The sequence below is a fragment of the Vespa mandarinia genome, chromosome 14, assembly GCF_050613455.1.
Source record: "Vespa mandarinia isolate Hongniang chromosome 14, ASM5061345v1, whole genome shotgun sequence".
Classification (NCBI taxonomy): Eukaryota; Metazoa; Arthropoda; class Insecta; order Hymenoptera; family Vespidae; genus Vespa; species Vespa mandarinia.
The window spans coordinates 4,366,725-4,392,811 of NC_140823.1; the positions used below are offsets into that span (position 1 = coordinate 4,366,725).

The 26,087-nt window shown below is 31.6% G+C and overlaps 2 protein-coding genes across 13 annotated transcripts in view; both read left to right on the top strand.

The window, feature by feature from the left end:
- shaker (potassium voltage-gated channel protein Shaker) overlaps window positions 1–14,800 on the top strand; it is a 142,028-nt gene extending 127,228 nt beyond the window's left edge. For all 7 annotated transcript variants that reach the window (XM_035862184.2, XM_085661414.1, XM_035862187.2 and 4 more), the window contains one exon: window positions 133–14,800. The gene's annotated coding sequence lies outside the window, so the exon portion shown is untranslated. The remainder of the gene's footprint in view (window positions 1–132) is intronic.
- A 2,787-nt stretch (window positions 14,801–17,587) lies between these two features.
- LOC118439909 (uncharacterized) lies at window positions 17,588–24,519 on the top strand. 6 transcript variants are annotated; one of them, XM_035862178.2, is made up of 3 exons: window positions 17,588–19,337; window positions 19,740–19,914; window positions 20,311–24,519. In XM_035862178.2, exons 2-3 carry the CDS (start codon window positions 19,840–19,842, stop codon window positions 24,304–24,306), a joined length of 4,071 nt encoding a protein of 1,356 aa, XP_035718071.1. In that variant the 5' UTR covers window positions 17,588–19,337; window positions 19,740–19,839; the 3' UTR covers window positions 24,307–24,519. The 6 variants fall into 6 exon arrangements, with proteins under 6 accessions (XP_035718071.1, XP_085517401.1, XP_035718074.1 ...); XM_085661275.1 differs by having other exon boundaries at window positions 17,588–19,276; XM_035862181.2 differs by having other exon boundaries at window positions 19,297–19,337; window positions 19,832–19,914.
- The last annotated feature ends 1,568 nt before the right edge of the window (window positions 24,520–26,087 follow it).

Here is a 26,087-nt window from a genome sequence, read left to right on the forward strand (position 1 = left end):
TTGATCAATCGAAATGGTATTTAGGCTATCCCTAGATGTTATCACCGTGGACACGATACTCGCATTTAGACGAGTAACAAAAACAGAAGGTCGAAATAATTTATATATTCATTATTTTATAATTGATTGCAGTGAAGGAGACGGTGGCAGCGTGGTGGCCGGTGTTGGGACAGTTGTCAAAGGGCAGCTGTAACTCCCTACGGTGCCTAACGTAGACCTCCTTCATATACATACACACACACAAAAAAAAAAAAAACAAAAACAAAACAAAAATCCGTCGTGCCGCGCGCATGCGCGCAGGCGAACACGCGAGACGTGTTGCGCAGCGCGCATGGCGCGCTCGATGTTCGATCGTGCGCACGCGCGTACGGTCTATGTCCAGTCTGTCAATACGAGGGGTGCTTCCAGTCCAATTGCCATTGAAAAGAGAAACGAAAGAAGAAAAAGAAAAATATAAAGTAAGGTATAGGAGAAAGACTAGAGGCGAATGAAGGGAAGAGACGGTACGAGACGAGACGAGATCAGACAAACGAAAAGAGAGGAGGAGGAGATACGAGAAGAGAAGCAAAGAGGAACGACAAGACCAGACGAGAAAAGGAGAGGAGTGGAGTGGAGTGGAGTGGAGTGGAGAAAGGATCTACGAATCGTTTGACGACCAATCGGTACGACAGCGAGCTGACTTCTTCTTCCGTGCGAAGGGAAGTGTGGAAGACGACGACGTGTTCAGGGTAAGAAGAGGAGGACGCTGAGATAGTGTGCATCATCGTCTGAGAATTTAGGAAGAAAAATAGTACGGAGGGAAGAGGGGAGGAAATATTGCGAGGTGAAATAGAAAGAAAGGAGATAGACGGATAAGATAAATAGGCCAGAATAGATAAGGATAGAGAGATAGAGAGAGGAAGAGAGAAAGAGAGAGAGAGAGAGAGAGAGAGAGAGAAAGAGAAAGAAAGAGTTGTCTGTCTGTGTATGAATGTATGAATGCATGCGTGAGAGAAAGAGAGAGAGAGAGAGAGAGAGAGGGTGGGAGAGAAAGAAAAAGACAGCCGCTTAAAAAGTGTCACGTAACTCGTCATCAGGCACTTCGGACGAAAGCATTCCTCGCGCGTGAATCCACCCCTCACACCACCGACTCCAGTGTTCAAGATAAAAAAAAAAAAAAAGAAAAAAGAGAAAAAAAAGGAAAGAAAGATAGAAAAGAATTATAACGAGGAAGAAAAAAGATATAGATAAGAGAACGAAAGGTGAACGAAAAAGGACTGTTAGAACACAAAATTTTCTTGCCTGCCTATCCTTTTTCCCCCTTCGAGCATCTCCACCAGAATAGCGTCCGATGATATATGGGGAGAGGCACGGAGAGGGTAAGAGGACGGCTACGGACCATCGGGAATTATATCGAATAAATGCTAATTGATTATTGTCGAATATAATAATTAATTGGCCAATTTGACGCATGACCGAGGTACGTTAAAATACGTTTTATCGATTAAGTAAGGGTGGACTGGTTAAACGGAGATTCGAGTGCGGCTGCGGAAAGAGTGGACGTGAAAGGGAGAAAGAAAGTTTGAGTGAATGAAAGAAAAAGATAAAAAGAAAAAAGGTAAGAAAGAGAGGGAAGTGAGAGAGAGAGAGAGAGAGAGAGAGAGAGAATTGATCGTGGATTTGGCAAGAAAAAAAAGAAAAAGAGGAAAAAAAAACGGGCAAAATAATTCTAGGGGCAGTGTGTCTAGCGGTGGAAAAACCGTTCTACTCGTTTCTCCATATTTTTTACTGAGAGTGACAAATTCGAAGTACAAGTTCTTCGGTTATATCGATTCAATTAATCGCGATAAAATGTTTCGAATGTTAAATTTCGTTTCTTCGACGGCGATACTGCATACTATCGTACATGCATAATAGATTAACATAAAACATAGTAAACGATCGCAGGCGTCGAAACGATATGGAATTCACGTTTACGAATGTGACGCGTGAAACGCAACGTGATACGAAATGTTAAAAAAAAAAATCCTATTGCAACGCGTTACAGAGTCCGATCGGTGATATTATTTGATACGTGGGTATCACAGATTGAACGTCGTTCGATTAACTTTTAGACAAGTAAATGGAACAAGACCGTGTATTGAGATTATCTCGAATGTATGTACTTTTGGTATACCAATATCGACGAATCAATAAATTTCCAAATTTCCGATTGATGCGTCTAGCATAATCGTTAAGACGGTTGCTTCGTCGTAAGGAAAACAAAGAAAAAAAAGAAAAAAAAAAAAAAGAAATACAGAAAAAGAAAAAAAGAAACCAAAACAAAAGTGATAACGAAATTACGAAACAAAGAACATACGAACGAACAAAGGAAATAAAAGAAGTAGCAAGGGAACGATATAAAAACAAAAAAAGAAAAAAGAAGAGAGTGAGAGTGAGAAAAAAGAAACAAAAAAACAGGATATTACTCTTGTTCGTGCGTGAGTCCCTAATCGTTCGATATTTATGCTAAATCGATATTTAGATAACTAAGCGATGGGAGATCCACGGCAAAACTATTTCGATGAACCGAAAAAAAGCGAGCAAGAATAATGATGGGAGGGAGGGGAATGAAGGAACCCCACGGAAAAAAAAAGAAGAAAAAAGAAATAAAACGATGCAAAGAAACGACATTATCTTCGACGTTTCGCTATACTTTTTACGGCTCAAAAAAGGAAGTAACGTCGTGGAATCGCGATGACTGCCATTTTACGATTATCTCGCGTAGATCGTCCGAATTCAGCCAATCTCCGATTACAGATTACGATGATAACTAGTAATCCTATTTTAAATCCGGATCCGCATTTGCAACTCGTATACCCTCGCGAGCTCTATTTGCCTTCATAAGAAAAAAAAAAAAAAGTAAAAAAGAAAAAAAAAAGACAAAAAAAAATTCAACGCCGGTACTATCGAGCGGTCTGCCGTGACATCTTACGCGCGCAAACTGCCAAAAACGAGACGATAATCGAGAGACAGAAAGAGAGGGATTAGAGATGAAGTAAAGTCAAAAAAAAGAAAAAAAAAGAAAAGAAAAAAGGAAAAAGAACAAAGATCCAAAGAGTTAGGGATCTATTTTTGAGAAAAATGTAACGTCGTTGAAATTAATGAATAAAGGATTAAGATTTGCGAGGAAAAAAATGTGACACACGAAATGCATATATTGCATGTGACACGTTCGATTAGGGCATACGAGATTAATTAGTCGCGTTTCGATTCCACGGAAATCATCGTGCGAATTAGAAAAATTTCTTCGCACATAAACGGAGGACTTTTTTCCGTCCTCGAGATATTAAAAAAAAAAAAGAAAAAATAAAATAAAAGAAAAAAGCAAACAAACAAACAAACAAGCAAACGAAACAAAATAAAATAAAACAAAAAGTAAGATTTCGGTGGATCAGAACGTGACTTTGAGCATCCCGCGCATCGATTTTCGATGTCGATGAAGAAAAAGGAAGTCTGAAAATTCCAAAGAACATTAGAACTACTTATGTACCAGGCGATTTAGCGGTTTATCAATCGTAGATCCTTAGGATTGAATTGTATTCGACAGATATTCGATCTTTCATTAGACGAAGAAAGATATAGTACGCATCTATTCTTGGCGTTTATTGAGGAAGCGTCGAAGGTGAGAATGAAGAAGGGAGAAAAGAGACAAAAAAGAGAAAGAAAGGAGGAGAGAAAGAGAGAGAGAGAGAGAGAGAGAATGAGAGAGGAATGTAAGAACAAGAATGAAATTACATACTGTAATGTATGAGAGTGAAAAGAAGAAAAGAGTGTACGAGTGGATGGGAATGAGAGAGAGAGAGAGAGAGAGAGAGAGAAAGAGAGGGAGGGGAGAGAAAGATGAACAAATGAAGAAAATAAGAACAACAGGTATATATAAACGGATGTTTTAAGTTACACGCTTTTATTACAATATTTGAACTTCTCGCCTCGCTAATTTAGTCGAAATGAACAAAAAGTATGAGATGCATCAAACAGCCTAGCTAAAACGCGAGAGAAAACGTGCTACGAAGGATATAAATTTATAAATACTAAATACCGTTATCACAAACACTATTATTATTACTACTATTACTATTACTACTATTACTAATATTACAACTATTACTATTATTTAACGCTATTACTACTACTACTACTACATTTACTACTACTACTACTACTACTACTACTACTATTACTACTACTACTACTACTACTACCACTACTACTACTACCACTACTACTACTACTACTACTACTACTACTACTACTACTACTACTACTACTACTACTACTACTACTACTACTACTACTACTACTACTACTACTACTACTACTACTACTACTACTACTACTACTACTACTACTACACTACTATTGCTACTACTACTACTAATACTACTGCTACTACTACTACTATTACTATTACTACTACGATTACTATTACTGCTATTACTACACCATCATCATACTATTACTACTACTACTACTACTACTATTACTACTACTATTACTACCAATACTATATTATTACTGGTACCATTAAACTAAAGAAAAGGAATCACACTTCAAAGTGGCGTTTAGAGAAAGAAAAAGAAGTTAAATAATAAAACGCCATTATTCTCCTAGTTGGCAAAGTAGTTGTTAGAAGTACACACAGAAGTAGGGATAGATAGCGAGTACGATTTCGCAGAGACTCTCAATTTATCGATAATCGTGTGTTTCCAAAAAAAAGTCTTGTGGAAAAATGCAAAAAAAAAAGAAAAAAAAAAGAAAAATGCCAACTGGTGGGCTCGTCTATCTCCGTCGAATGGAGGCGTACCAACTAGAAACAAATCGGAAATAGAAAACCGAGAGAGAAATAGTTGTTATTATAATGCGTTATTATTTCGTATTGAGTTTATCTATACGGCATATTCTCTATCGTCGTCCCGCCCTTTTTAGATCGGCCTTTATCTCGAAACAGTGTGGTGCCAGAATTTCTCGGGTCAAAGTTATAACCAAAGGACCATGTCAATTTCACTTCTTGGTGTATCTACGTGATTGATACTTTTTTCCTTGTTCAACTCGAATATCGAATCAATCTTTCTCGGATATAAACTCGTAGCGCAGTTCCTGCGTTGATGAATCTTGATACGTCGTGGATGTTAAATGAAACAAAAAGAGAGAGAGAAAAAAAAAAAGGAAAAAAAAAATAAACGTTCAATGATACAGGAAAGTGATATAGAAACGTTGTCGCTATATTATAGTGAATTAATTTATATTGAGAGGAAAGGGATAAGAAAAGAAAAGTATAAATAAAAGAAAGTTAATGTAGGAGAGGGAGAGAGAGAGGGGAGGGTGGGGGGAGGGAGGGAGAGAGATACGTTCATTCCACGATCAAGAATAATGTGCCAATGTTTCTATATTATTATTTCTAACGAAAGTTTTCCTCGTCGTCGTTCGACGAGTTGCCAGTTAGGGAAATGCGAATTTTTTATCCAATTTATTCCGACCCCGTTATCGTCGTATTGTTTAAAAGGAAGAAGAAAAGAAAAGAAAAGAAAAATATAATACGAGCGTTCCCTCGCGTGGGTTCTAATAAGAATTCGTTGTTCTTCTCTCGAACGAAATCGCATCGGCGTACGTCGATGCTGGAATTTGACAATTTGACAGCAACGATGCACTGCCTTCACGACCTGTCTAAAAGCTACGATTTGATTCGACGACGCGCAAAATGTAAAAAACACCGACGTCCTTTCTCTTTTTATTTTCTAAATCAAAACCTTTTCAATTTGTAATTGATCATCTTCAATGTTTAGAAAATAAAAAGGAGAATTAATCGAATTTTAAACGCGTCTGATCGTTGCTTTGATACAGGCCACGCGAATTTCCCCGAAAGATAAGAAAAGAAAAGAAAAGCAAAGAAAAATAATCATATAATAACAATAAAAAAAGAAAAAAAAAAAAAAGAAGAAGAAAGAAAAAAAAAACAATCCATTGGACTTCCATTCTTGCGTTCTAATCCACCTTTCTATCTCGCGTTATTATCTCTCGTGATGATTTCGATTTCGAATCGTTCGCAAAAAAAAAAGGACAAAAAAGAAAAACCAAAGCAAAAAAAGAAAAAAAAAAAGACACTAGAAGCAAAAACAATCGCGTGTGTGTGTATTAATGTTTCTTTCGTTTCTATAAGAGGCAAAAAAGAAAAAGAGATAAAGGCGTTGTTTCGCGTAGAATCGATGATAGGCGTCCTTTCGAAATTGCGATTTAAAATCGATGATATCGTGATAATGATCAAAAGTGATTCTTCTCTCGTATCTCGACCCGTAAGATAAGTCGCCGTCGTTGAATTTTACGAAGGTTAAAAGCAGAAAAGTTACGAAAGGAAAGTAAGAAAGAAGGATTGAAAGAAAAAAAAAAAAGAGGAAAAAAATGAAAGGAGGAAAAATGAAAAAGAAAAAAATTATATACACATATATACATATATATATGATATATATATATATATATATATATATATACACATATATATATCTATATAAAGAGATATCGAACTTGTCGCTCTGCCAATAAATCGCGCTGGCTCCACTTGGAACATTGCCTCTTCAATTATGCCCGTTCGATTATCGATACATAAATATATATATATATATATATACATATACGTTTATATATAAATATACGCATGTAATATACGTATAATATATATGAACGTATATACACGTTTAATCGAGAAAGCAAAATGATTTAAAAAGGAGAGAGAGAGAGAGAGAGAGAGAGAGAGAGAGAGAGAAAGAGAAAGAAGGACTGTGTGGATGAGGATGCGAGAGAGTGAAGAAAGCAAGAAGGAAAGAAAGAGAGAGAGAGAGAGAGAGAGAGAGAGAAATATCGAGAAAACATAGTCGTAGATAAAAGCGAAAAGTAAGAGAGATAGACACACTCGTTGAGCATGCATTCCGAAATAAACTAGAATTAAAAAGAATTTAGTCTCGCTACGAAGCTAGATATATATTCCGCTAAATCGCGACATAGACGAGAATATATATATTAAAAAATAAAAAAAAAAGTATATATATATATATATTATAAATATATAAAATATACAAGAGAGATCCGTTGCTGCTGTATTACTAGTCACATAGCAAAACGAAAACGAAGAAAAAAAAATATTAATGGGAGAGGAAAAAATAGAGAAGGGGGAAAATGGATTAAGTTGGATGAATATCTCTTTCTTAAAAGCAAATATATATGGAGAATAAAAAAGAATAAAATTCAATATATAAAACGAATGGTGAAAAAAGTCGAAAGAAAATTTATGGAAAAGAAGAAAAAAAAAGAAAAGAAAAGGAAGAGAGGGGAAGAGCGAGAAAGAGAGAGAAAGAGAGGGAAAGAGAGAGCAAATGAGAGAAATAACTAACGAAGTGGAAAGAGAAAGCATAGAAACGAAGCAGAAAATGTGTGGCTAAATGAAATCGGGCTGGGTAGTAGTCGCTACGAGTAAAAATTATTTACTACGAGTATTATAATAAATGATAAAGAGAAAAAAAAAAAAATAAATAAAAGAGATACAATTAGTGCCGGCCCATCCTCAAGTCGGACTTCCCCTGCTGCGAATTATCGCTCGATTCTCGGTTTAGTGCTCGCGATCCTCGCTATCGATTACGAACGGAAATTAAATAAGGTATAAAAAGGGAGGATTTATTGACGATCGAGTCGCGAATAGATTCATTATCAAAACGTCTGGTAAAGTCTGATTTTGCGAAATATTATTTATGATTTTACTATAACTGGAACACTTTCAGACAAAGAACCATATCGATCGAACGTCCCTTTGATTAGCCTACGTTCTAATTTTCTTACTTGTCACTTTTTCTAACTCGTGAAAAACTAGATCTTCGATACAGACTGCTACGATAGAAAAACTAAAATCTGCATAAGAAGGAAGAGCTTACGTGGACTTCGGTGGTAGAGTCATTTATAACTAGGAAAAACAATAATAACAACAACAAAATAAATAAATGAAAAAACCAAAAGGCAAATATAACGTTGAGATTTAAAATAATCTTCGTCAGTTGGAAGGTAGTTCTCTTATAAAAAAAAAAAAAAAAAAAAAAAAAAAAAAAAAAAAAAAGAGAAAGAAAAACGAAAAAAAAATCACGCGAGAAAGAAACTAAAAAAGAAAGAATTATTACAAAAAAAAAAAAAAAAAAAAAATTAAGAACAAAAAATGATAGCAATAAGCGCTTGATTATAATCTTTAAACACGGGAATAATAATGGATAGCGTGCGGAGTTTTCTTTTCTTTTTTTTTTTTTTCGCGAATATAAAATTATTAAATCGTGAGCTCGATCGTCTCGAAGGATTAATAAATAAATGGAAAGATAGAAAGAAATAGAAAAAGGGGAGTGGAAAATAAAAGAGAAGTGTAACGGGAAATAGAGGAAAATAGATAAAAGATAAAAAATTAAAAAAAAAGAAAAATAAAAATAAAAATAAAAATATAGAAAAGAAATGAAAAAACAAAAGCAAAGATTCAATATCGAAATTCGCTGCGAATTATTCCACGTCTTTTCCCTTGACAAAATTCGAGTCCTTTTGTCAAAAGATTGTAAGGTCGAGAAGTAAATTCCTCGAAGGGATGTTCCGATTAACAGCAGGGGATGCTCGAGCGTATGCCTCGCGGTATGTGATTGTCGAAGCGTAATATTTAGGTAAGAGAGAGAGAGAAAGAGAGAGAGAGAGAGAGAGAGAGAGAACGTGGGTGAAAGAAGAGTTTGAGTGTGTGTGTGAGAGAGAACGAGAGAGAGAGAGAGAGAGAGAGAGAGAGTGACAGAGAAAGAGAGAGAAAGAAAATGAATGAAAGGAAGCAAGAAAGAGATTGAGAAAGATTGCGGGGGAGAGAGAGAGAGAGAGAGAGAAAGAGAGAACGAGAGATGAATGAAAGAGAGGCAAACAAAAAGAAAAAAAAAGAGAGAGAGAGAAACGAGTGCGAACGCTCGTAGATCGAGCCGACCGCTTTAAAGTGATATATTTAGGTATTATGAACGATATTAAACACTACATTAATGTAATAATTAAAAATTAACATTTGTTATTATTGAAGTTTTCAATAATTTTGAGCCATACAGAAATAAGAAGTACTACATGTAAATGCATATATATATATATATATATATATATATATATATATATATAATATATATATAAATATATACGTACGCGCGTATATGTGTGTGTGTGTACGGTTGTGTGTACGTTTGAGTGAATACGTGTGTTTGATGTGTGTACGATAGACATGTCAGAGCGTGAGCGCATACACATATATCATGTATATATTTAACTATTTAAATGTAATTCTAACGACGTGCGAAAAACGCAGAATGATTATAATAGGTGAAACAAAGAAAAAGATAAAAAATGCCGCTCACAAACTATAAGTATAAAGGGAAAAAAAAAAAAGTGAAGATTCATTATGATAGTAGAAAGTACTAAAGTTATTATATTATACACACACACACAACACACGAATGACTTTTGAATAAGCTACTTTAGTAGGCTAAAGAAATTTGTAACGACGGCTGCACGCGGTGGCGGCCATCCCTGCCACTTTAGTCGGTCAGAATCTGTTTTATTAATTAATTAACTGATTAATTAAACAATTAATCAAGAAATCATTTATATAGTGTTGAGCACTGTTTTAAGTGCTTTTCATTTTTTGGCTGTGTGAAGCTTCAACTAAAAATAATTTAATGAGGACGACGTCGTAATCATTGGCTTTTGCGAGAAAACAAGGATGAGAGTAACTCTCGACATTTTTCCGAGACGATAAAAAAAAATTAAATAGCTTCGTAAATGTAAGAGCGAACGATGGGAAAGAAATAGAAGAAATATCGAGCGAAAGATAGAGAGATGGAGAAGAGATAGAAAGAGAGAGAGAGAAAGAGAGAGAAAAGGGACTAGGCGCGGAAGTGTCGACGTTCACACGCGCGATAGTGAAGGCTCACAGAGGGAAAGCGAACGGACGGTTAAAATAATAATACTAATAATACTAATACTAATAATAATAATAATAATAATAATAATAATAATAATAATATAAAAAATAAATAGTAAATTAATAACACTAATAATAAATGATAAATAATAGATAATGAATAATAATAAATAAAAATAATAATAATGAAATAATAATGAATAATAATAATAATAATAATAATAATAATAATAATAATAATAATAATAATAATAATAATAATAATAATAATAATAATAATAATAATAATAATAATAATAAATAATGAATAATGAATAATAATAAATAATGAATAATAATAATAATAATAATAATAATAATAATAATAATAATAATAATAATAATAATAATAATGAATAATAATAATAATAATAATAATAATAATAATAATAATAATAATAATAATAATAATGAATAATGAATAATGAATAATAATAATCGATAATTCAAGGACGCCATGTCTCCCTCGGTACTTTAACATATTATGATTCCGCATCTCCGTTTGTACGCATTTTAACAAAAAAAAGAATTAAAAAAAAAAATACGAAGAGAAGGACGATAGAGGGGAAGGATAAATTACTACAGGATATATTTAAAGAAATTGTATAAATACAAAAAAAAAAAGATACTATAACTTTTAACGGTACTAGCTCAGACAAACATCCTGCCGAGTTGCCCCGGGTTACGCTAAGAGCCACCTGGCCCACATTCAAATCTCCTTACGTTTTAAGCATTAAAAAGGGAAGAAAACGCGCCCACAGCCTTAGTCAGTGGAACATGATGATACCGGAAGAACAGAAGAAGATAAACAAGCAGGAAAGAAAGAAAGGATAAGATAAGATAAGATAAGATAAAATAAAGAGAAAGAAATTATTCAAATGCACGAATACGCTTATCAACGTAAAAACGTGTGCAAGGGAAGAACTTTATTTATACACATGCACATACACAGGCTTTGTTCATATGCAAGAAAGAAAAGAAAATATATTACTGAGAAATCGAGAGAGAGAGAGAGAGAGAGAGAATGGCAAATAAAAAAGAAGAAGAAAAGAAAATATTCGCATCTATTGGAAAAGTGATTAGAAAGAAAAAAGAAAAAATAAGACAAAAAGTGTTCAGAATAAAAACAATTTTAACGAGATCAAATGTGTGTGCTATTATGTACACATAAATGCATTTAACTTGCACGCGTATTTGCGTGCTGTACGAGGCAAGTAAAACGAAATTTCTTTACTCTCTGTTGGACGAGTGCGAGCATTTTATAACGAAAAAAAAAAGAAAAAAATAAATAAATAAATAAATAAAAAAAAAAAAAAGAAAACTCAAGGAACATTACATTCGCTTTTCAAGTTTTATAAGCCGACGCATTTCTGTCATTGCATTGGCAGCAAGCAAACAGGCAAACAAGCAAGCAAACAAGCAAGCGAGCGAGCGAACAAGCAAATAGACGCGATTAAAAAATGAATAATAGAAAAAAAAAAATAAAAAAAATAAATACACATATACACATATACACACAAACACACAGATATATATCGGTGCAATCATTTGTCGGTATCAGCATGCGACGAAGGATTGAAAAAATAATACAAACCGTAATGGTGGTATAACACACAAAACGAGACCCTTTCAAGAATCAGACTAAGAAAACTTTATTCGTGGGTCGAATCTAACAAGCTTTCTTGGCTATTAATGCGCAGCACAAATTTCGCGATATGCCGATTAATAATCATGACGGTATATGGAAATGTTTTATTATGAATGCAAAAGGACGAATTATCGATTTCCTCATTTTATCGAAAGAAAAAAGAGAGAAGTTAAAGAAAAAGAAAATTAAACCGAAAAAAAATATATACATATACATATATATATATATATATATATATATATATATATATTTATATAAAACTAAAGATAACCAAAAAAAGAAAAAAAAAAAAAAAGAAAAAAAAAGAAAAAAAGATAAGAACTTTGCATACATTTGTATAAAATAAAATACTTAACGATGAAGAATATTTGTGAATAATGTACGCGTTTAAAAGATGTTTATATATTATTACCCGCCGTTTTGTACTAGCGTGGCCGCTTCTCGCAGAATTCATTTTTCTCTTTCTTCTTTTTTTCCTTTTCTCGTATTAATTAATTAAAAGAAGAAGAAGAAGAAGAAAAAAAAAAAAGACAGGAGGAGCAAGGATAAAAAAATATTAAGATACGTACACACAGAGAGGCATACACGAAAGAAAGGAAGAATGAAAGAAAGGAAAAAAAAAGAACAAGAGAAAAAAAATAAAACGAAAAAAAAAAAAGAGATAAGAGATACGAAATTACCTCGAATATCGATCTCATTACGATTCTCGATTTTATCTCGCGTTATTTTATATCGATGTTTCCGAAATGAAGTTTTTCTAAGTTTCGATTTTTTACATATGCATTATAATTATATTGATACACAGAACAGATGCATTAACACTAACATATATAAACACATATTTTATGCACCGTCGCATTGTAACGAACCGTCGTCACACTGCCATTTTCCATTCGACCGTTTTATAATGTCACTTTTATTTCATGTACGTATATACACGTACATACATTTCGCTCTTTCGAGATGAATCGTACCGAAATGATTCTAACTTACTTTCCCTGTGGCTGTTTAACCGTCCACCTCGATATATATATATATATATATATATATATATATATACATTTACATACATATACATAAATACATAAATACAACACATACATTACATACATTTTGTAGTTGCTCGCGCATAGAGACTCAACTTTTTTCAATTTACTCGTTCACAGTCTTTCCTGCTGACAGTTTAAAACAAAGAAAAAAAGATAAAAAAGAAGAAAAAAAAGAAAGAAAGAAAGAAAGAAAAAAAGAAAGAGTAATAAGAGAAAAAAGAGAGAGAGAGAGAGAGAGAGAGAGAGAGACTAAAAGATGCTTGAGTTTAAATCCTCGACAAACTCTGTAATTAAAATGATAAAACGCGCAAGATTTACTTGACAAATGATTCATCGGAATGCTTCATCTTTTTGTTAGATTTGTTGAAATTGTAACGCTTGAAAATATGATAGAAACGGGATTACAAGATTGTAATAAGAACGCATTGAAATCTGTAATGAATATCGAATGAAATGAGAAAAAAGGGGGAATTGAAAGGGGTAAGGAAGAATTAAGCAAAAAGGAGTTAATAAATAAATAAATAAATAAATAGAAAATAGAGAGAGAGAGAGAGAGAGAGAGAGGAAGAGAGAAAAGCAATGAATCGAAAATTCCGTTCGTAAGCCGGGTACCAAGGCACTCAGGGCAACGAATAATATCGATTAACTTACTTGTACGATGACCTAGGCTATTTACGTTGTCATATATATATATATATATATATATATATATATATATATATATACACATATATATATATGTACGGAAAAGTAAATAAATTGCAAAAAAATGTAATTTAACAAAATAATGACGGAGAAATGTTTACGAAGTAGCGTGTATTCCGGACGTATCTTTAAATAAAATTCGTCGAAAGAATTAAAATACGAGATCTTGTTGACGAAATGTGGATAAAATTGAAATTTCTTGGTTTGCTGCAAAAATATTAATTGGTTTTGAAAAATATTTTTTCTCTTTATTTTTATTTTTATTTTTTTTGTTGTTGTTTTTTTTTTTTTTTTTTTTTTTTTAGAGTGAACGAACGGGGAAGCCGATCTTTTCGATTAAATCACAAAGTATATTTGACGAATATCAAACGAAAATCATGCATCTCCGAAAATTCGTTCGTAGGAAATATTGAAAAAATATACTATATAAAAATAGACAGACAGATAATAGAAAAAGGAAAATAAAATCAAATATATTTCTAATGAAATCCTTTTCAAAAAAATCTCTTCTCTTTAACTCGACGGCTTTCAAGTTCGGTTGCTCTTTGTTTTATTTGTTAACTCGAGAATAACTTTCGGGCACGAGATCACGTATATAGATTAGTGTCATCGTAATCGTATTAAAGAAATAATAAAGAAATAAAGATAAAAAAAAAAGAAAGAAAAAGAAGGAGGCGAAAACTTAACATAGCCAAATTGGAATCCAGTTTCAATTCAGAGTAAAAATAAAAAAAAAAAAAAAAAAAAAAGAAGAAACTAAACTTTGAAACTAAAACCTCGAAATATGCGAAGAGATAATGAAACAAAGAAAGAAAGAAAAGAAAATAAAGGGAAAAGAAAAGATAAGTGGATTTAGAGAAGTTGTATGTTGGAAAACGAAGAATAAAAAAAATGTGGTATGAAAAGGTCTTAGAAAAGTGTCCAAAGACGAAAGGATAAAAAGTATTTCAGGATAATAATAACGTACCAATTAAGAAAGAGTTAAACGCTTATTAATTGAGGATAGGAAATGTGAGAAAAAGAATGGAAATATCAAGAGAGAGAGAGAGAGAAAGGGAAAGGATGAAAACAGAGCTAGTAAAATCAAGAGATATTTAACTAATCGTAATATTATCTTAAATATTACGAGACACAGATACACAGATACATAAAAGCACAAAACAGCTGTTAGGCTGTAACCTTGTGCGTAAGAAGCACGTGTCATTTAGAATTGTTTTGATTTTTTCTCGAGCTAAACGAAGAAGCAAACGAAAAATAATAAACAAGAAATAACAAAATAGTAAAAAGGAAGGAGGATTGAAAGGTAAAAGAGAAAAATAGAAAAGAACAAAAAAAAAAGAAATATAGAAGAAATTGTAAGGAAAATTTAGTGTCACAGGATTCGAGGTAAAGGATCAAAGTTGGATGATGTAAGAGAATTTCCTACCTACTTATCGATTAAAAATCCATTGGTTAGAAAGAGATTACTACTTATCGATTAGCTAAAATACATTGTAAGGGCAGGCATATAGTACTCATATAGTCTATTTGTTAATGTTTCAGATATTTTATTAAATGTTGATATAATGTACTATGACATTCCTTGTTTGTGCCGGAATCCCCGCATATTGATAGTCTTTAAAAAAAAGTGAGCGCTCTCCACCCATGTCAGCAGATATTTAAACGTTTCAATCGATCGGTTGGTCAAATCGTTCATTAAAAATCATTGATACATATAAGTATAAATATAAATATAAAAATAAATATAAATATAAATATAAATAAAGATAAATACATATACATATATATATGTGTGTATATATATATATGTATATGAAAACGAGTAAAACAAATATATATATATATATATATGTATACATATATATATACATATATATGTATAGATATGTATATATACATAAATATATAGGTAAAAATACATTTCGATAGTTCCCTACATGATGCCTTCGTACAATCGAATCGGCAATCCGCGCCTCAATATAAAGGAAAAAATGATGCCGAGAAAAGCGAAGTGAGACGGAGGGAGGGTGACAATGATCGGACGAGGAAAAATGGGGAAAACTGTTAAAATGGTCTTTGTGGGAAATATAACCTACACATATATACATATATTTTGTTACTAAACTCTGCTTTCGCACTTGTCGAGACGAAAAAAATGGTAAGAACTTGTAAAATTGTATTCATCGAAAGCTTGTCTCCAATAATTCGCGTAAATATTTTCTAACGCGTTAAGAAAAACATTAATGGAAATAATTCCAAAAGCATTTCACTGAATTACAATAATTCATAAATATTAACATACATATATGAGAGTCAAGAGTCAAAAAATATTATTTTTCCTTTTCTGTTTGTTTGTTTGTTTGTTTGTCTGTCTGTCTGTCTGTCTGTCTGTCTGTCTTGTTTTTTCTCCCTTCTTTCTTTTTCTCCTTTTTCCTTCTTTAATTTTGCGAACGCTTGTGAAAGAGAAATGTGAAAGGAAATTTCAACAGACGCTGGTGGCAGGTGATTTATAAAATATACTGTATACAGAGAAAACGGGTGTAATACGTAAAGACTGCGAAAAGTTTGGGTGATAAGGTGAGGGAGAGGTAAAAACGGAAGGATATTTTATTCGATACTTATTATTAGATGTGAATAATTTCAAAAAAAAAAACATTTAAATGTATATAAATTGGCATATCATCGCGGAGGGAGAGTAAGAAGTGAAAAAAAAAAAGAAAAGAAAAAGGAAGAATAAAAGAAAAACAAAAGAAGCAAAAGATAGGGATAGAGAAGGAAAGAGCAAGAGAGAGATAGATAGAGAGAGAGAGAGAGAGAAAGAGAGAGAGAGATAAAAAAAGAGAGAGAAAGACAAAACGATTGGGAAGACTACGGAAACTGCCTTCCCTCCGATAAAAGAAGAATGTATTAAAGAAAAAGACACGTAAAACTATTATATCTCACTTCATCAATGAAATGCTCTGCTGGTTTGGAGCTGTAGTCATATCGTTAGCGAATAAGTCTGTATGTGACGATGTTAATTACTGTAATATAAAGGGACAAGATTAAAAATGAAAAACCTAAAAAAAAAAAAAATTACCAAAAAAAAAAAATAAAACCAAACCATGAATACTACGTAGGAGCATCTTATATGAAAAAAATTAAAAAAAAGATAACGATATACTGTTTGTCTAGTATTACTGGGCATGCTTTAAATCGAATTGTTTTTAATCAAACCGAGAATCTGTTTCCAACCCTCTTCGGTGAGCTCTTATAATACGAGAGACTTACTCTCTCCGTTTGTGTTTTTTTGTAAAAAGGGAGAATCGCTTTTACCCGCGGGAGAAGGAAAGGAAGGTCATAGCAAAAAAAAAAAAAAACACATGGAAAAGGAATGAGATAACGTTTGCGGACGGGGGGGGGGGGTTGAAAGAAAAGACAGAAACGAATATCAGATAAAATTTGATGAAAAGCAATCGCACCTCGATCGATCGAATTTAAAATTATTATTTTCTCTCACACCTCTGCGCAGTGTTTTGGGCTCTTCCGTCCAATACGCGATGTATCATTGTCATTTTTTTATTTAATTTTTGCAATCTACGTACAATAAAATTGTTATTGCTGAAATGATAAGTGTAAATGTGTATACTGTACATTCAACCTTCGTTTTAAAATCATTATTAAGGTCTCGCTGGACCAGGATTCCTGCCGTCCTGGCGCGTGTTGTAATTGTATATGTACATATACATGCGTATTTTTTAATATCAGACGATACTTTACTCGATAATTAGGGTCGCTTATTAGAGTATATAAGTATAAAAAGAAAAAAAAAAAAAAGAAAAAAAAGAAAAAAAAATTTGAGAGCGGCATTCCCGACGCCGATGTCTGCGATGAACGATCTCTGAAAGGAATAAAGCACTTTCACGTAGTAACGTCTTTAAATTTGCTAACTCCGCCAATCTTATCCTCTTATATTTCCTTTCTTGGCCTGTTCACTAGTAAATAATTTCGATTAAATGATTATATAATTTTTTTTCTCTCTTTCCATACATTTACATACGTATAATAAATTTATATTTATTCTATTTCTTGTGCATAATGAAAAATATATATGAAACATTTAATAACGATACGACAAAAGTCATAAACAGTGTATACATTAATTTATTGTTAGTAATAATATTAACAATTGTCAAGTACATTAATAGTTTCACAGATTCGCGTGTATCATTTTATATTATATATCAAATTGCTTAAATAATTTTTATAGATTTAAAAATATCTTAAGATGTTATAAAAGAAAGCTACATTGTCGACCAGATTATTACTTATCAGCTGTTAGTACTATTCCGATTGAATTGTTTGGAAACTTTTAGAAATCATAAAAAGAATATTGCTGATAAGATTATTAATCGTATGGACAATAATCATTTCGACGTTTAACGCGGTAATAATTTTAATATAATATAGACCATTCATTCAAATTACTAACGCGATTGGATCCTAGGAATTTATATTTCCCATTTTAAAATAATTCAAAAACCAATATAAACAATAACGAATTGAAACATTTTCTAAACTATAATTAAATTAATACAATTTAATTAAATTATTATAACATAAAATTTCAAATTACTGTTGATAACAGTATCTAGAATTTTTGCAATGAACATCGTATAATTATCAAGAACATATTCTTGTAATAGTTAATAACATTAACAAAGGAAATATCTTAAATATATGTATTCAGAATATAAGATAACATTTTGATTTTGCAAATCAGTGTTGCCAGGCACTATAATGTTTTCGCAACCACAGGAGTTCCCCTTGGAAACAATTTAAAACTGATTCCTCGTTGCGATATCAGAAAGTTAGGTGAAATCGTGTTAAGTGGTTTTAATTACTTAGGGAACTTAGACAGCGCTCAGCGGAAGTTTCAACGTCACTCAATGAGAGTGGATGCGCTATTGCAGGATGCAGAACACTGTTATCGCTGTTGTTGAAGCTTCGACTCTGTTTTAAGCTACTATCAACTTTGCTTCGTGGCTAACCAATTATATTTTTATTTCATTGAAAAATTCAAACAACGTCAAAAATACTTCTTCGTTAATAATTCAAAGTAATAATTGGTCTTTTTTATTCCTATTCATTTATTCACGATGAATTATATTCTATCGCTTGAAGATTAACGAATATGTTCGACTAAACTTAGTATTGATTTTTTCAAAGGTAATATGAGCGTAGAAAACGTGAATTATTGATATAGAGATTATTTGAAGATCATAGACCTATTTGGTCCATGGATATTCGTAGATTTTGTCCATGAATATATATACATACATATATATATATATAATTATTAAAATATGATATAAATATAAAAAATATGTGTGTATATGATATGTGTATAATATCTGGACTTAAACTTAATAATAATGGACGTAAACTTAAATGGTAAAGAAATTTTGGACCAATAAGAACATAGTTAATCTTACCAGCACTCATTTCTATGGTTTCCTTAATGTACTATTACTTTCGTTATATTAGCACTCTTTATATTTGGTTGTACCACGTTGTTATCCTACGACATTTTCTTTACGAATGAAGAATCTTTGTATGTTATTATTTATAACCTAGAAACTTTAGGATATACTCGAGCATACGCGTAGTAAGGATAAACATATAACAATAATTTTTCCTTGTCTTATTTGTCCTCTAAGGACAATGAATCAATTTTGTTACGATAATATATTCAGCATTATTATTTAGGTTTTTTTTTTTATAAATAAAGCGTTATACTCGACAGCCAAGTTACAATAGTTACCGACATGAGGGCGTTGCGATTTCTTTCGATGGTAGTGGCAACATTGCATGATGGTAATTAATATAACTGATTCCTTCTTGATTTCCAGTCAAATAATAAAATTTTAGATACAAGGTATGCTTTCATTTGTATAATTATTTTATTTAATACATATATATACACACACGCACACGCACACGCACAGACATTTGTGTGTACGTATGTTCGCGCGTGTGTGTAGAATTCTGGCTGAGAAATTATTATATGGTAATATATAAAAAAATATTTTGTGTACGATTTCTCATCGAAATACCAGATTCAATATGTTGTTCAAACGCATAAGTTGTACGTTTCTTTCTTTGAAATATTTGTACAATTGATATATATACATATATAATATATACATATATTTTCCTTTTTCTTTGGTAATTAAAAATATTCCAAAGAGAACGTTATTAATGTGTAATTTGTAGTAGAATATATGTCGATAAATATTTTCGTTTTCATTTTTATTTTTCCTTTTTTTTTTTTTTTTAGTGTTTTATTAGAAGTTTCTATGTGATAAAGATACAGTGAGACTATAATGTCAAATAAAATAATTGATCTTTGAAAGTGAAATTTTATTCAAGATCCTAATATGGCTCGAGTTCGTGAATTCAAAAGATCATTGGATGCTGTAAATACTAATATAGACTTTAAGGACTTAACCAGAGTAAGTAATATTTAATAATATAGTTGAGTTTTATTGGTTATGGCTTTAGAGTACTCTACTTCTTTTTCTTTTTTGGCTATTATTATTCTTCCATAGAGCAAACATAAAATAAGCTTTAGGCCATTGTCCCATGCATTTCCATTCTGAATTAATAACATCCTTTTATATAGTAGTTGCTTAAAACTATTCATTCTTTCATTTCAATTGATATTTTACAAACTATTGCTTAATGTACAGTTGATTTTATGTTTATAGTTACATGATGTCTTTATTTCTAACAGCATTGAATTTGTTTGCTAATATATGAAAAAAGAATACATAATATTTATATTGCAAGGAATAATTAGATTTCCAAGTAAATTGAAAATTTTAAATTAACTTAATTCCACTTTTTAGTTTAGCACAGAAGGAAACTTGATAAAACAAGAGCCATGTGATAGAAATGATGTGGATTCATATGACACTTGTATGCCAACCATTATAGAATCTGACGATATTAACTCGATTAATATAATTGAGAATAATATCAGCCCAAAAGAAAATATTTGTACTCAGACTGAGAGCCTCTGTAATATAATCACTAATCAAATCCAAAAGAAGTCATCTTCGATGGATCATACGGTAACTGGAAATATAAAGTGTATTCAGGAAAAAAAAGATATCCTTGTAATCGATGAAAAGGATGAAAAGAAGAAGGCATTAAGAAAAAGTAATGATATTAAAAGGTTCAATAAAAAACAAGAAAGAGATATACGAGTAACAAAGGAAAAGAAGAATGCTATTTATTGTGAAATATGTTCTTTATCTTATGACAATTTGAATCAGCTAAAACGTCATAAAAATTTTTATGCCAAACAAAATAATTATTTTTGTTCTAATTGCCTCTCAAATTCTTGCTCTCATATTGGGTTAAAGATTGATGAAAACATGCAAAAATTTTCTAAATATTGTTGTCATTTTTGCAAACGAATGTTTCAAAGGAAAATAAGTTTACAAAGTCATTTATTTCACCTTCATGGAAAGGAGATAAGAGTGAATGTCGAAGACGATTCATTTTCAATAAATCATTCAACTGTTTCATATTCTGGTACGCCAAAGAAGAAGAAAATGCGACAGAAGACAATGGTGGAATACATTATACGTCATAATAAAGAAGATGCAAAGAAATCATCTGAAAATTTAAACAATTCGAACGTTAATAACGTTTTAACTATAATTAAACAAGAGAATGAATGGATGGATGTTGAAGCGGGCAAATCGTCGACGGATAAAATAGTTGCCAGTGTACCTCGAACAAGTGAAAAGTCAAATGATAATAGATTACAAAAGCAGCCATTTGTTAAAATACACGTCGATTCTAACATGATGAAAGCTCTTTTAGGAATTTCTTGTCTATCTAATGACGACGACTACCTTGAAAAATCTTTTCTATATAATAGTAATCGTAATAGTAATAAACATACTAATAATAGTAATAATATTAATGGTAAGCGTTACGCATTGCGATCTTTAAATAATTCTATGGAAGTAAATAATAGTGAGCCATCGACGATCGTACGTAAAAATGATCAAAGCGGTAATAAAGTAAGAAAACTTTTAAGTATGTGTAAGAAATGTACCATTTCGTTGATAAGATGCGATGATAAATTGTCCACAAGATCGACTTCGAATTCTTCAAAATTTGCTACGTCGTCTTCTCAGATTTTACAACCGGTTAATCGTATATTTCGTAAACGTAGATTCTCACAACGGAAAAGTAATAGTAACGAGTCACCTTCCAAAAACACTTTTTCACGAAGTAATAATTCTAAAGATTTTGTTAAAAATGATTCTTCCGTAAGATCTCCGCCTGTAAAAATTAGAAAACGAATTACTAATAGTAAATCAAGCTCATCTGTCACGTTAAATGCGAAGCGTTCTAGCAAATTTAGGTCGAGACGCAAGAAGCGTTCTGGTCGACGTCGAACGTTACTCAAAAAAGTCAATCTTGATCTAAGAAAGAACGAATCTTTAAAGAAAGGAAATCTTACGAATCCCAAAAACTCATCGCCCCAGAAGGAATCGTATTCTTTTAAAGAAATTGAAAATAAACAATCAGCGAATGCTATTGTTGAATTGAAGGAAGTAAAAGTGTCTTTGATAAAGTTGCCAGAAATAAAAAAGGAATTGATTGTTTCGGGAATTAATGAAAATGCAACGACCAATGCCAGCGATAAAACTTTTCCTTGTACAATTTGTGATATGTTATTGACCACAGAGAGACATTTGAAGAAACACATGAAGAAATGTCATACGGCGTATATGTCAAGCATATGCCGAGCACGATATGCCTCGAAACGTCTTTTATTGAAACATTATTTACGAGAACACGACATGTGGGTATGCAAATGTTGCGTTTGTTATCAATTCTTCAGTAGTCGATTATCATTGAAACAACATTTGCTTCTACATTGTATTAGAATAACGTTATCGAAAAACGATCGTCCTCTTTCGAGTAAAAATATGAAATGTCATTCCAATGTAAAAAGATACAAGTGCAAGAGAACTGCGTTAAAAATCTTACTGCGGTCACAATCAACGGAACATCAAAAGGATCGAAAGGAAAGAAAAATGGAACATCAAGAGATCGATGATAGTAATCGGAAAAAGCCAAAGGAATATTTACACGTAAGTAGCATTGAGAATCTGACAAATCGAGTTAACGAAAGCAAAGAGAATAATGTCGTTGTACTTGGAAAGGTAAATGATCGGCAACCAGATCAGGCAGTCTCTGTTGAATTAACGAAACCATTCGAAAGTAATAATACCGAAGTTTCTCATTCTAGAAATAATGACTCGATAGAAGAACCAATACCGGATACTCCGTCCGTTGCCGGCGAATCTACCATTTGTAACGAGGATCGGCAAATTGATCTGATATTGCATACAAATGTGATACAACCGGATGATAATTATAATAATGAGATAACTAAATCGGGAATAGATGGTACAGTGAATAAGCAGAAATATCCATGTTCGATTTGTGGGACACAATTTCAAAAGCCAGAAAATTTGTTCCAACATATACGTACCTATGATCACTCCTTCAATAATTTCTGTGAAATATGTGGATTATTCTTTTCAAAGAAAAAAATATTGAAGACACACAATAATACTACTCACAATTCTGCCATCTGTAGTTTATACACGTTGCATTGTCAATTCTGTAATCAAGGCTTTCGTACTGAAAACAATCTTCGTATACACGAATTGCATTATCATGCAAGTACAATAACTATAAACAATATAAGAGTGACGGAATTTTTGAAAGTTTCCAACGGTGGAATTAATTCATCTTTACCAATGGTCTGCAATATTTGCGGACTATCTTTTAATACCTTTGAACGTTATCAGTTACATTCTATGTATTATTATAAAGGTCATATATTCCCATGTACATTTTGTGGTAATATATTCCACGGATTGAACATGGTACATCGTCATAACAAACTGTTCCATTATCCTAGAAATAATTCAACGTCTTACAAATATAAATGTTCGATTTGTTACGAAGGTTTTGCAATTGAACCATATTTTCATGCACATAAGTTGCACGTACATTCGAATAAAGAACATATAGAATCGTCGATTTCAAATCTCGCATTGAACTCTATGCATTATAATAAAATGAATAAGTCTTACATATGTTCCAAATGTAATATCGAATTCTACAGCATAGCGGAACTTATGATACACGTTGAATATTATTCCAATCGTGGCAATTATTTGTGCTTGAAATGTCCCAGAAAATGTTGTACGTTGTCAATATTAAGCGAACACATTGATCTAACTCATAACGATAATAAATTGATGATCGGACACAAGTGTGGTATTTGTGGCGAAATTTTAATGTCTGATATTTCGTTCTTATATCATCAAAATCACCTTCATAGTGACGTGGAAGAGCGACAAGTCGTTTCCTTTTCCTATAAATATTCTAATACGGACTTAAATATTAATAATATCGTTGATAACGATAAGTTAATGATTGTTGATAAAGAACCAGTAGTAATTGTACACGGTCCTACTTCCTCTTTTGTCAGTTTGGAAAAATGTAATATCTCATGTCCAATATGTGCTGTCAAATTTGAAAAAGAAGTACATTTAAAGAAACATTTAGCCGAATATTTAGATTTCGGGGATTATCAATGTAACGAGTGTCAAAGACATTTCGTTAATTCTGACCTTTTAAACAAACACATCGAAAATCATTTGGCACCGGGCATGCCTCTTACGAAATATTATTGTACCGTATGTAACGAAAATTGTAAAACTTCTATCGTTCTCGAATCTCACGTTGCTCATTTACATGCCCGTGTTATATTTAAAGATGTTTCCTCAAAGTCAGTTTAACATATGTGTTTTACAAAATGATAATATATCATTTCTAATAACTCCAATAAAATTAAGAACTTAAATGTGAATGTTTCAACCAAGAATTTATTATTTTCTCTTATTTTTATTATTAGCAAGAATTTATTATTTTCTTTTATTTTTATCGTTTTTCTTCATTTCCATGTAAACGTCGTCGCCTTAAAAATATTCCTCATAATGTATTTTTACTTATATTTAAATGATGTTCCATTAAATATACTTACTTTTTTCAAATTACTTCGTAATCTATATCGTTATATATTCGTTACGTATATTTTGTCATTTTATATTTAAATTAGATAATATAATTGAAGTTTTTTCTTTTTTTTTCTTTTTTTCTTTTTTTTCTTTTTTTTTTTTTTACATCGAAATGTGTCTGTCAAATAAATAAATGTATTTTACTCGATGCTCAGTTATATGTGTAAGATGTAAATTTTGTCTGTTTAGAAAGTACGGTATTATTAATATTTTATAAATATTACTATTTAATATCAAAAGGAAAAAAAAAGGAAAAAAAATAGCTAAAGAACAATAATGACATATAAATTTGTCATAAATTTGACAACCAAAAATATTTTTTAAATATCGGTTTATTCGTCATTCTTTATTTTTTTTTTTATAAAATTTTAGACATTGAAAACTCAGTATTGCGAGCTTTATCAAGTAGTATTAATTATCAGTGATATACATATTTTGCGTAGGCATTTATCAAGAAATTCAAAGAATTCACGATGATAATGAAAAATCATGGCAATACTTAAAATATCTGCTATTACTACAGATTGAACGAAACAATTCATTAAAAGAAATTTAGCATTGAGAGATTATCTTACTTATTATTCAATAATAATGAATCGTTTGAAAACTTTGAATTCTCTTTCAATATTTTTATTTTTATATCCGACGTTATCGAATATCACAGATTCATCTGAGAGCTTTAAAAATTTATACTCCAGCGACATGAAAATACATACATAAGTATATCAACATTAATTTATAATAGTTCCTTTTTATTTTGTTGTAATTCTAATGGAAAAAAAGTAACGTTTATATTTAGATGTTGGCGAATTAGATATATCCAAATATTCGATTGTGATAAGTAGTCTTAGTAATTAGCTATTATATATTATATTTTAAATTAATTCACGAGATTAATGAATATAGAAGACGAATGATCAAATTGAATTGACCTAAGACCTATCGGATGGAAATCGAATACAGTGGACCATGACAATAACAATGAACTAACTATACCCTTGAAAGAAATTAAGAAAAAAGGATCAGCGTATCGAACAAATGATGAAAAATATTTCTGGGATAAGAAGAAGTTCATCTCCTAGCTATCTTCACTTTGGACGATGGAGTCTTAATTCTTGTCCTAAAGTACTCTCTAATGCCTGGCAGCCATGGAATTTGCGACGTATACGCGAGACGTTACATTGATTGCGCCCCGAAGCAAATCGTATTCGCAGCTTTGCCGATTCCACCGATCCGTCGAACAATGAACAGCGATGTTGAAATTGATGACGTGCGAGTTTGAATGGAGAACAAACTGATCAACTCCGTCAATGACTTCCCATTTGCTCTGTCAAAGAACATTCTGCGCAGAATTAATCTGTTTCTGATCGGTCTAACTTAGTCTTCAAGATTCATCTATCCGTTTAATCTACGACGTGTATTAGAAAAGCGATCGTATTATAACAATTTTGTTTTCTCTGTATTATCATAAGTATTATCAATTATATGTCAGTTATATAAAC

Bases quoted from the DNA above. Each gene is read 5' to 3' on its own strand.
- LOC118439909 (XM_035862178.2), top strand. From the start codon at position 19,840: ATGGCTCGAGTTCGTGAATTCAAAAGATCATTGGATGCTGTAAATACT. The intron at 19,915-20,310 runs GTAAGTAATATT...TCCACTTTTTAG, and splicing joins ACTTTAAGGACTTAACCAGA to TTTAGCACAGAAGGAAACTT.